The following is a 12,152-nucleotide window of genomic DNA, read 5'->3' as shown; positions in this document are numbered from 1 at the left end:
CAAAGCCCTTTTGCTATATGCCTTTTGCTGAGACCTGTCTCAGCACCACCTACAAGCAGTGCATCACCTGCAGGGCCTGGGGGTTGTCCTGGGAGCGGGAGGAGGAGGAGGAAGAGAAAAGTCCACAGCACATGTGTGTGCACTGGGACGTGGAGAGGTCAAAGCACAAGAGCTGGTCTAAGGCAAGAGGCAGCCCTCTTATCATGGAAATAGAAAGCGGGGAAGGCTGGTTACACCCGAAGTACCTATAAAATTATATTGGTCCATTGTAACCATGGAGCCCTCACATAAACACATGCAAATCTGGCCACTCATCCCTTGCCCCCTGAGTGCCTTTTTATTTTCTATAATTAATCGGGCAAGGGTGGAACTCGGGAGCAGTCCGACCGTGGTCAGAATCCTCAGCCCTCTCTCCAGAGACGGCCCACCGGCGGGCGGGGCGGGAGGCGCAGCTGTTGGCGTCCATTACCTGAAGCATGTTGAGCAGCAGGCTGCGGAACTTGGTCCCCTCCACCATGAAGAGTGCCATCTTGTCGCAGAGCTTGGCGGCTGTGAAGGCGAAGCTGCGGTCGGACACAGCCTTCTGGTAGATGGTCCGCACGATCTCCCCCAGCATCTCCTCCGAGTTGGTGGAGTTCTGGGCCTCTTCCATGAAGGTGGTGAGCTTGGCGTCCACGTCGCTGCTGTTGTTCCGCATGCTGTTCAGAATCTCGATCAACTTGTCCATCTTGTTCTGCTGAGGGCTGGTGGTCTCCACAGCCACTTCATCCTGGTGGAGGGGGATGGGGAGGTGTAGGGGACAAATCTAGTGGTGCCTGAGTGGGTCCCGGGTTTCCGCCGAGGGTTTCCAGGTTTCCGTGTAGGGAGGCCTGTCACCCTCAGAAAGGACCCGTGACACTTCTAGAACTGGCAGTCTGATCCCCTTGGGACCCGACCTCCACCAAGGACCCTCGGGCCCCAAGCTCCCTGTTACCTTTTTGCTCAGCCCCTGTGACACCCTGAGTGCATCCTTTTTTTGTGAGCTATAGCTCTTAAACCAGGTTTCTCATACACATTGGCTTGGTTTGTTGGATCTACCTGTCCATCAGATGTCTCAACGTAGAAATGATTTAATGGGGCTTATTAAAGAAGAAATAAACTAACAGATTAGAAATTGGGCCAAGAGAAAACATGGGTAGGAAGACTAAGGTCAGGAAGGAGGTGGCATCCCAAATGCTTTCTGTGTTGGTTAAAGGTGCCCACAGAGTGGCTACACCTTGTCCTCCAGACTCTCGGCTCTGGACTTATGATGGACTTCAGCCTGAGGCCTGTCATGCTCTCTGGGTATAGCGAGCCCTGTGACATGGCCTTGGCATCGTGTGCTGGCTTTTTACAACAAGTACCGCACAGTAAGGAATCCTCCAAAGTGCCACAGAAACAACTGGCACTTCTCAGAGGGAAATTTCAGATGAAAAAACCCCACACCCATTAAAGGTTTCACTACAACTGGGACCAGACCTGCGCTGCAGGAGGAAGAAAATGGATCTGACAGTCTGAGAAGTACGTACTCAAACCCAGGAGACTGGTGGCCACGAGTGTGATGGACTTAGCTGCTGCGATGTGAAACCAGGATTGAAGGGCAGGGTCAGGGACACAGAGGGGGACCGATGTTTGCCATTCTGTCATCACCAGAAGAACCCTGGGCAGGAGGCTCAGACCGGGGTTCTCAAACCTAGTCTCTAGTTGGATGGCTCTGGGAAGTTGCTTCACTCCCTGGGCTTCAGCTTCCTCCCAGATACATGAGGAGGTTAGATTAGATCGTCTATATAGCTTTCTTTGAGTCCTGCCATTGCCTTAGTCCACGTCCTCCTGATCCAGGAGTTCAGGAGGCTGGACCTCAGTGCAGTCTTTACAGCTGAAATACGGGCATCACAGATGTACCTTATCTGTTCTATCTCTCCCTTCCTGCCCCATCCTAACCACAGACAGGAACAGTGGTTAGTGTGTAGAATAATCACCCACATGGGTCTTCTCACAGGTCATGACATTTGACCTTCAGTCTGTCTACAAGGCAGTATTACACCACCTTGTAAATACCCATTTTACAGATGGGTAAACTGGGGGCACAGAGAGGTGAGGTGGTTTGCCCAGGGCCACCTAGCCAATCAAAGGCAGAGTGAGGACCCAGCTGGTTTGCTGGACTTTAGCCCATGTTGCTTTGCTCTGTGGCCCCACAATTGCATTTAGCAGAACTGAAGAGAACTTAGCAATTCTCTCTCTGGCTGAACTGAAGCAATCTGTCCAGGAAACTCTTCAGGCAAAGACCACACACGGCGTACATGAGAACCTCTCCAGGCTCCCACCTCTGGGACGTAAGGAAATGAAGGATGCTTTTCTCTAGGATCTCACAGCGCCTGCCCCTTGGGGAGTGTGGGTGGGAGTGTGCCCCATGGGGAATATAGAGAGGGGCTGTAAGGGACGCCAGGCGCAGCATGTCAGCTTCCGGAATTGAGCGGGGAAGAGGTCTGACCTGCCTTGTCCCAACTGAGTGTGGACCTGGCCCTCGGAGGTGAAAGTTGGAGGCGAGAAGGCAGTAGAGAGAGGCTGGGTAGAAGCCGGGAACTTCGAGCTCCGCAGAAGCCCCATAAGGAGGACTCCATGTAGCCTCCCCAAGCCTGGGAAAGCTGGGGGCAAGCTGGCCTTTCCTGGGAACACTTCCTCTCCAAGGTGACCTTACCTGCACCTGTGGCTGGGGATGGGGAGTTAGGGTGAGCAGAGTGGACCTAACGTTGCCAGGGACAGAGCCCCAGCTCTCCTCTGGAGGCTCGGGGCATCCTCTTCCTGAATGTGTGAACCAGGCTCTGGAGGCCAGGGCCAGGAGTAGGGTGAAGAATGAGACACGCATTCCAAATTTAAGGAGGCCCTCCTGCTCAGGGCCATGCCCGTGCAGGATGGGCACCTGAGCGATGCTGACAATGAGTGCCTCCTTAAATCTTGCCCCCTCCCATCCCCGGGCCCCTCCCTGCTGCTGGTTGGTGAGGGAGGGGAGTGGCAAGGCTGAAGCCAGCCTGCTGCACTCTGTCCCACTCACCTTTGCTCTCCCCTGGCAGGGAGCACAGCCTAGCTGGTACTCACCTTGGGGAGAAGCATTCTTATCTCATAGGCTCTGTGTTTTCCCCAGATGCCCTTTAGCACTAACAGGGTGGCATCCGCTCCCAGATAATGCTGTGGCGGGGTGTGGGGGGGAACACCAGGCCTTCTCTGCCGCCCTCCCATCACCTGGAGGTACATGCCTCTTCCCCCACCCTTCCTTCTCAGGCTGGGGGCTGGTACCAAGTGTCCAGCCTGGCCTCTTGCAGGGTGGAACGTGCTGGAAGGAGTTCACATGCAGAGCTGGTCTGCCTTCTGGGGACCAGGGGTCTCTCGGGCAGCAGAGAGCAGGTGCTGGTCTCTGCCTGCACACGAGCCTGCCTCCACACGGCTCCCCAGGCCCGCACCCCCAAGCCCTTCCACCCAGGTGCCTACCTCGTGCTGTCCTCCCTGGTGCAAGAGAACAAGGAAAATTCAATTACCGGTACCTTTTCTTTCAGCCTTCGCCGCAGCCTGTCTTTGGAAGACTGGAGCAGGGTAATTTTGGGGCGCTCCCCGCCGCGCTCGGGAATAATACTGTCTTTAAGCTTTGTCTCGGCCTCTGGACACCCCGGCTGCAGCAGGGTGAGCCTCTCGGAAGCCGCCGGGGCCAGGGCATCAGGGCTGCGGGGGGACTCGAGGCTGCCGTGCCCAGCGTCCCCCAGGGCGTCCTCGAGTCTGGGGCTCTCCGTGGGCACGGTCTCTTTGGCGTTGCGGTGGGCGCCTGCCTTCCCCTTGTCGCCGGAAGGATGCTCCATGTTGCCGTGGTGCCAGCGCCGGTTCTGGCTATAGCCGTGGTGGCTGGACCTCCCTGAGGGGTGGGGCGCCGAGCCCCCCTGGTAGGATTTCTGGTGGTCCCTGTTGTGTTTGGCACTGCCCGGCGGGTGGTCACCGTGCTGTTGGGGCTTGTTCCCTCCTGGGGGTCTCTGCTGCCGCCTGCCAACCAAAGGGGAAAGACAAGAGAGGGTCACTGGGGCCGCTGGCCAGGGTCCCTGTGTCCAAATACCTGCAGAGTAATTCATTTCTTCATTCCTCAGTACTCTCACTGAAGGCGTCCTATGCACCAGGCTCTGCAATGGGGCCTGGGGTTACAGCAGAGAATATGATAGACAGGCCCCTACGATTACTCAGGATTTAAGTCAACTCTTGACTTAAAATAAGTGTTTTAACAAGAACATTATCAAAGGTGAAACAGATCACCAGCCCAGGTTGGATGCATGAGACAAGTGCTCAGGGCTGGTGCACTGGGAAGACCCAGAGGGATCGGGTGGAGAAGGAGGCGGGAGGGGGGATCAGGATGGGGAACACATGTAATAATCCATGGCTGATTCATGTCAATGTACGGCAAAAACCACTACAATATTGTAAAGTAACTATCCTCCAACTAATAAAAATAAATGAAAAAAAAAAGTGTTTTATTCCCTTATTAGAATATGCATTAATACATGTGTAGGAAACAAAATTAAAGTGATACAATTAGAGCATACAGCGAACCTTCCTGACTGTTTCCAGACCCCTAGTATGTTTCCTGAAGCAACAGTTCCCATTTTGTGAATATATTCTATGCGTGTTCCAGGAAAGATGTGTGCACAGAACTGCGTCGGATAGTGCAACTGAAAGTCACTCAGTTGTGTCCAACTCTTAACAGTCTTACTATACAGTCCATGGAATTCTCCAGGCCAGAATACTGGAGAGAGTAGCCTTTCCCATCTCCAGGGGATCTTTCCCACCCAGGGATTGAACCCAGGTTTCCCGCATTGCAGGCGGATTCTTTACCAGCTGAACCACAAGGGAAGCCCAACTGAGCCACAAGGGAAGCATCAGATAACGTTATAAGCATTGTATTAATGACGTTTTAACCATCATGACCCGGGAACAGTTATACCTTTTGTTAAACAACCTTTCTTTAGGTACACTGACATTTTCACCCCCAAGCCACGAACAAAATATACTGTAAGAAGACTTCCCTGATTGTCTAGTGGTTAAGATTCTGCCTGCCAATGCAAGGAACACGGGTTCAATCCCTGGTCCAGGAAGATCCCACATGTAGCGGAGCAACTAAGCCTGTACACCACAGTCGTGAGCCTGTGAGCTGAAACTACTGAAGCCGGAATGCCCTAGTGAGCACTGCAACAAGGGAAGCCACAGCCACGAGAACCCTGGGCAACTAGAGGGCAGCCAACCCCCCCCCGCCCCCCAGCCACTGCAACTAGAGGAAGTCTGTGCAGCAACAAAGACCCAAATGAAGCCAAACATAAATAAATAAATAATTTTTTAAAATGCTATAAGAAATTATTACAGGCTGAATTGTGTTCCCTCCAAATTCATATTTGAAGCCTCAACCCCTGGGACCTCAGAATGTGACTGCATTTGGAGTGAAGGCTTTTTAAAGATGTGATTAAGTTAAAATGGAGCTGTTAGGGTGGGCCTCAATCTATTGCTATCACGTTATGGTAGTCAGAGCCTTGTACTACAGATGTGATATTTAACACGGTAGTTTTCGGCAAACAGGCTCACTGATTTACTTGACAATTTCAAAGCAGAGAATCTCATCCTTGAGTAAGTGAAAGCAGCTCAGTCGTGTCCGATTCTTTGCAACCCCATGGACTGTACAGTCCATGGAATTCTCTAGGCCAGAATTCTGGAATGGGTAGCCTTTCCCTTCTCCAGGGGATCTTCCCAACCCAGGGATCGAACCCAGGTCTCCCGCATTGCAGGCAGATTCTTTACCAGCTAAGCCACAAGGGAAGCCCAAGAATACTGGAGTGGGTAGCCTATCTTTTCTCCAGCGGATCTTCCCTACCCAGGAATCGAACCAGGGTCTCCTGCGCTGCAGGCGGATTCTTTACCAGCTGAGCTACCAGGGAAGCCAGAGATTCTCACATGGAACAAATCTGGGCTGTGCATCATGGGACAAACCCCAAATGTTTTGATCTGCAGACTAAAAGAGAGCAAGGGGATGGGGGGTATCCTGGGGACCCTTCAGTCTTGCGCCAAAGGGCTGCTTCCATCATGGAAGTGCGTCTGCATTCCACCTGTTTTGCCCTAACGGTGTTTTCCACGTCGTAACCTTATTTGAAGCACAGTTGGAGAACACGATAACCATAAGCCTCTCAAAGTTGTCAAGTGAGTGAAGACAATTTATGGAGAGAAGCTCTACATTCTAGCAAATGAGGCTCCCATCCCATTCTGTGATCCATCTCTTTGCACAATACAACAGACCTTCACTGCACTGCATTTTATGAACAAACTATATTTACCTGCTCTAAAATTATTATTACTTATATAAACTCAATTTCAATGTTCACTTGATAATTTTGTATCTCTGAAAATTTGGGGGTATCTTGGGTTTGGGGTTAAATGGATCATTTTCCCATTAAAATTAATGAAAATTTTTTCATTGAAAAGCTTTTCCCTTCTACCAGTATCAAATGTTGGCGAGGATGTGCAGAATAAGGGAACTCTTGTACAGCATTGGTGAGAATGTAAATTGGTGCAGCCACAGCTGCGGTATGGAAAACACTATGGAAGTTTCTCAAAAAATAAAAAATAGAGCTACCATATGACCCAGCAACTCCACTCCTGAGTATATATCTGAAAAAGCCAAAAACACTAATTTGAAAAGATATATGTACCTCAGTGTTCCATAGCAGCATTATTTATAATTGCCAAGACATGGATACAGCCTAAGTGTTCACCAACAGAAGCTGTGGTATATACACAATGGAATACTACTCAGCCACAAAAAAGACGTAACATTTGCCATATGCAACAACATGGACGGATATGGAGGGCATTATACTAAAAGGGAAAAGACAGAGAAAGAGAAATACTGTATGATATCACTTATATGTAGAATCGAAAAAATACAACAGACTAATGAACATAATTAAAAAGAAGAGGGACTTCCCTGGTGATCCAGTAGTTAGGACTCTGCCCTTGCATTGCAAGGGGCAAAGGTTCAATCTCTCATGTGGTCAAAAAAAAAGCAGACCCACAGATACAGAGAACAAACCAGTGCTTACCAGTGGGGAAGGGCCATATAAGGGTCCGGGAATGGGAGGCCCAAACTCTTGAGTGTAAGATTAGCACAAGGATGTGCTATACAACTTGGGGAATATAATCCAAATTTTGCAATAACTGTAAATAGAAAGTAACTTTTAAACGTCGTATAAAAATATAAAAAAAATTAAAAGAAAAGCTTTCCCTAGGTGGCAGGGTTTTGAGGGGGAGTTAAACTTAAGCGAGGGTTTCCCTGGTGGCTCAGTGGTAAAGAATCTACTTGTCAATGTAGGAGACACAGGTTCAATCCCTGGCCTGGAAAGGTCTCACATGCTGCAGAATACCTAAGGCCCTGAGCCACGACTACTGAGCCTGTGCTCCAGAGCCTGGGAACCGCAACACTGCAGCCCACGCGTCTACAGCCTGTGCTGCACAAAAGAAGGCCCCAGGGCGAGAAGTCCATGCACCACAGCGAAGGGCAGCTCCTCACTCGCCGCAAATAGAGAAAAGCACCCACAGCGGTGAAGGCTCAGCACAGCTGAAAATAATAAATACACAAACATTTTTAAAAAGCGCTTTTTAAAAAAATTTTAAAAATAAAGTTGCCAAGTGAGAGACAAGTGTATAGGTTTCTTTCTGTTTCCACACAAACAGTAACTTATAACACACTGTATATGAGAAGCATGTTTTTATTAGAAGTATGTTTTTGGAGGAAAATTCGACAATTTGTTACAAAAGCCTCTAAAACATGTGAACCGCTAGCCCGTGCAATTTATCCACTTGTGACAATTTACCGAAAGGAAATAATCAAAACACACGGATGTTCATCACAGTTGTGTATAGAACAGAGAAAAATGGACAGTGAAACGACGAACATGGTGAAGAAGTTTACTCGGTGGCAAGTGTGTTGTGAGTGAGCACAGTGCTAGTTTTTATGGCAAGTATTTATATGCATAGAAAAATCTGGAAGGATGCTCAACGAAATGCTAACCGTCATTATCCCTGGGGGACGGGATGAGGACTTTTCTTCTTCATTTGTGTTTTCTAAATGAACATACATTTATTTTTCTAAACTTTTTATTAATTATGAATCTATATTCACATGCAGTTGTAAGAAAGAATACAGAGAGATTTTTTTTGTATCCTTTTCCCAGCTTCCCTCCATGGTAACATCTTGCAAAACTACAGTTCAAGATCACAACCAGGATTCTGACACTGACTCAGTCAAGATTTAGAACATTTCCATCACCACCATCTCTTGTGCTGTGTGGCCCTTTCACAGACACACTTACTTCTCTCCCTCCTTAGCCCCTGGTGACAACTAATCTAGTTTCCATTTCTACCATTTGATCATCTCAAGAATGTTATATACATACAGCATGTGACCCAATGGGATTGGCTTTTTTCACTTAGTATAATTCCCTGGCGATCCATCCAGGTGATTGCATGTATCCACTTTGTTGTTCCTTTTTCACTGCTGAGTAGTGTTCCATGGTGTGGATATATCAGTGAGTTTAGTCACTTACCCAGTGAAAGACATCTGGGTTGTTTCCAATCATTGGCTATTGTGCAGAAAGCAGCTGAGAAAATCTGTTCACAGGTTTCTGTGTGGACATAGTTTTCATCTCTGTTGAATAAATCCTTGTAAGCACCACTGCTGTGTTGAAAGGTAACTGCATATTTAATTTTTAAAGAAGCTATCAAACTGTTTTCCATAGAGGCTGTACCATTTTACATCCCCACTAGCAATGCATGAGAAGTTTTCAACCACTGTTTCTTTGGGTCATTTTCAGTTACACCCTTTTTTTCTGCTACCTCCCAGATGACATGCCTGTTGGATTTTCTGTTATGGTCTTCTAGGTCTGTGAAGCTCATTTCATTTTTTTCTATTTTCTCACTGTTGCTCAGACTAGATCACTTCTACTGTTTCTTTTCCAGGACACTGGTTCTTCCCTTTGGGTGTTGAGTCCATCCACTGAGTTTTCCTTTAACTCTGAAGTGTTCATTGATGCTTTGTTATATCTCCTACGTCTTTGTCCAGACACTTTTTTTTTCCTTTGGTGTATTAAGAGGGTTTGGAGTTGCTCTTGGAAGCATTTTTATGCTGACTGCTTTAAAATCTTTGTCAGACAATTCTAACATTTCTGTTATTTCGGTATTGACATGTATTGTCTTTTTTCATTCAAGTGAGATCTTTCAAGATTTTGGTATGACAGGAGATTTTTGGCTGAAAGCTGGACAGATTGGGCATTATTTGATGAGACTTGACTTAATCAGCTCTTCCTGTTTGGCTGGCTTCTTCTGCTGGCATCTTCTGACCTTGGTCTGGTAGTAGAAAGAGCTGCACAGTCTCACTACTGCAGGGTGTGGGGAGAAGTCAGGTTCCCCGCCAGGCCTTCTCTTGACACAGCAAGTGGGGGGGTTCTCTAATGCCGCCCACAGTGGGGCTTCTGGTTCCACACAGACACCTCCCTAGCCAGGAGGAGGAGGGTGCCTCACTGCTGCTCCCCACGTAGCCTCCACTGACAGAGGCCGGGGTGCTCAGTGACTCCCAGGGACGAGTCCCAGCTGCCCTCTCGGCTTCCCTGACCCCACCCTGGCGGGCTCTGGGTGCCTGGTCACAGCCTGGAGAAGGTGGAATTTTGGTCCTTCATTTGGCCCTTCTGGCACGGGTGGGATGGAGCTAGTTTCTTCTAGGGCATCTGCCGCAGAGTTCTCTGTCTTAAGAGGCTGCTCCTTTCTGGTTTGCTGGCTGCAGAGGGCAGGCTTCCGCTGGGGTCATTTTGGTCTGTCTTCACCTGTGGGTGCTTCTGGGTTGCCAAATACTTTCACTCCAAGTCTGAGATTAATGAGGCTTAGAAGAAAACTCACTCAGTGCTGTGTTACCCCCTCAGGGGCCAAGGTCCCCAGCCAGTCTGCCTTCTCTCTGCCCTTCAGTGTCCTCTTGTGTTTGACTGTATACATAAAAATCCAGGGGTTTTAGATGTGTTTATCTTAATAATTTGAGTCACTAGGGCTTCCCAGGTGGCGCTAGTGGTCAAGAACCTGCCTGCCAATGCAGGTTAGACATCAGAAGACATGGATTCGATCCCTGGGTCGGAAAGATCCCCTGGAGGAGGCCATGGCAACCCATTCCAGTATTCTTGCCTGGAGAATCCCATGGACAGAGGAGCCTGGTGGACTACAGTCCACAGGGTTGCACAGAGTCAGAAATGACTGAAGCAACTTAGCCCCGCACGGCAGAGTCAAAAGAGGCATGTCCTTCAGCCAATCCCACCATCACCACCACCACCGGCTGGCCTAAGGCATTCAATTTCCTTCCCTAATGGTCTCATTTGAAACACAGGAATCAGCATGGGCCTAACACTAAGTTCTGGAAGAAGGTCAGTTTGTATTCATAGCAGGGGAATCCATCACCATGGGCACCTGGGCAAAGGGCAACAGGGACAAGCTGGTTCCCACCAGCAAGGTGATTCACTGCGCTGGGCTCCTCCCAAGACCACCAACCAGCTGTGGTTGGCGCCGGACGCCCGAGACACAGGTCAGCTCAGGGGTCTGGACCCCTCCTTCGGAGAAGCCCTGGGAGAGCAGACGAAATTCCACGGCCTGCCAACTCCCCAGGACTTTTTGTTGAGACTTTTTAAAAATTCTCCCTACTTTTATTTTTTAAATTTTGTTTTCGTTCAGTTGCTAAGTTGTGTCGGACGTTTTGCAACCTCACGGACTGCAGCAAGACAGGCTCCTCTGTCCTTCACCATCTCCAGGAGCTTGCTCAGATTCGTGTCCGCTGAGTCAGTGATGCTATCTAACCATCTCATCCTCTGCCGCCCTCTTCTCCTTTTGGCCTTCAATCTTTCTCAGCATCAGGGTCTTTTCCAAGGAGTCAGCACTTTGCATCATGTGGCCAAAGTATTGGAGTTTCAGTTTTAGCATCAGTCCTTCCAATGAATATTCAGGACTGATCTCCTTTAGGATGGACTGGTTGGATCTCCTTGCAGTCCAAGGGACTCTCAAGAGTCTTCTCCAACACCACAGTTCAAAAGCATCAATTCTTCGGTGCTCAGCCTTCTTTTGGTTCAACTCTCACATCCATCCATGACTACTGGAAAAACCATAGTTTTGACTAAACAGACTTTTGTCAGCAAAGTGATGCCTCTGCTTTTTAATACGCTGTATATATTTGTCATAGCTTTCCTTCTGAGTGTCTTTTCATGGCTGCAGACACTGTCTGCAGTGATTCTGGAGCCCAGGAAAATAAAGTCTGTCACTGTTTCCATTTTTTCCCCATCTATTTGCCCTGAAGTGATGGGACCAGATGACATGATCTTAGTTTTTTTGAATGCTGACTTTCAAGCCAACTTTTTCACTGTCCTCTTTCACCCTCATCAAGAGGCTCTTTAGTTCCTCTTTACTTTCTGCCATTAGAGTAGTATCATATGCTTATCTGAGGTTGTTGATATTCTTCTGGCAATCTTTAATTCCAGCTTGTGATTCATCCAGTCTTGCATTTCACATGATGTACTCTGCATAGAAGTTAAATAAGTAGGGGAACACTATACAGACTTGTTGTACTCCTTTTCCAATTTTGAATCAACGAGTTATTCCATGTCCAGTCCTAACTGTTGCTTCTCGATCCACCTACAGCTTTCTCAGGAGACAGGTAAGGTGATCCGGTATTCTCATCTCTTGAAGAGTTTTGCACAGTTTGTTGTGATCCACACAGTCGAAGGCTTTAGTGTAGTCAATGAATTAGAAGTTTTTCTGGAATTCTCTTGCTTTCTCCATGATCCAGTGAATGTTGGCAATTTGGTCTCTGGTTCCTCTGCCTTTTCTAAACTCAGCTTGTACATCTGGAAGCTCTCGGTTCATGAACTGCTGAAGCCTAGGTTGAAGGATTTTCAGCATAAGTTTGCTAGCATGTGAAATGAGTGCAACTGTACAGTAATTTGAACGTTCTTTGGCACTGCCTTTCTTTGGGACTGGAATGAAAACTGACCTTCTTTATTCCTATGGCCACTGCTGAGTTTTCCAAATTTGCTGAC

General features: G+C 48.3%; 1 protein-coding gene across 5 annotated transcripts in view; it reads right to left on the bottom strand.

The window, feature by feature from the left end:
- Positions 1-12,152, bottom strand: part of CTIF (cap binding complex dependent translation initiation factor) — a 315,713-nt gene that overhangs the window by 97,646 nt on the left and 205,915 nt on the right. For 4 of the 5 annotated variants that reach the window (XM_061131334.1, XM_061131335.1, XM_061131333.1 and 1 more), the window contains 2 exons: positions 3,552-4,044; positions 470-769 (listed from right to left, as the gene is read on the bottom strand). In XM_061131334.1, the coding sequence (XP_060987317.1) occupies positions 470-769; positions 3,552-4,044 (793 nt within the window). The remainder of the gene's footprint in view (positions 1-469; positions 770-3,551; positions 4,045-12,152) is intronic. The other variant, XM_061131337.1, reaches the window with a different exon arrangement.

The sequence above is a fragment of the Dama dama genome, chromosome 27, assembly GCF_033118175.1.
Source record: "Dama dama isolate Ldn47 chromosome 27, ASM3311817v1, whole genome shotgun sequence".
NCBI lineage: Eukaryota > Metazoa > Chordata > Mammalia > Artiodactyla > Cervidae > Dama > Dama dama.
This window is presented reverse-complemented; position numbering and strand designations above follow the sequence as displayed.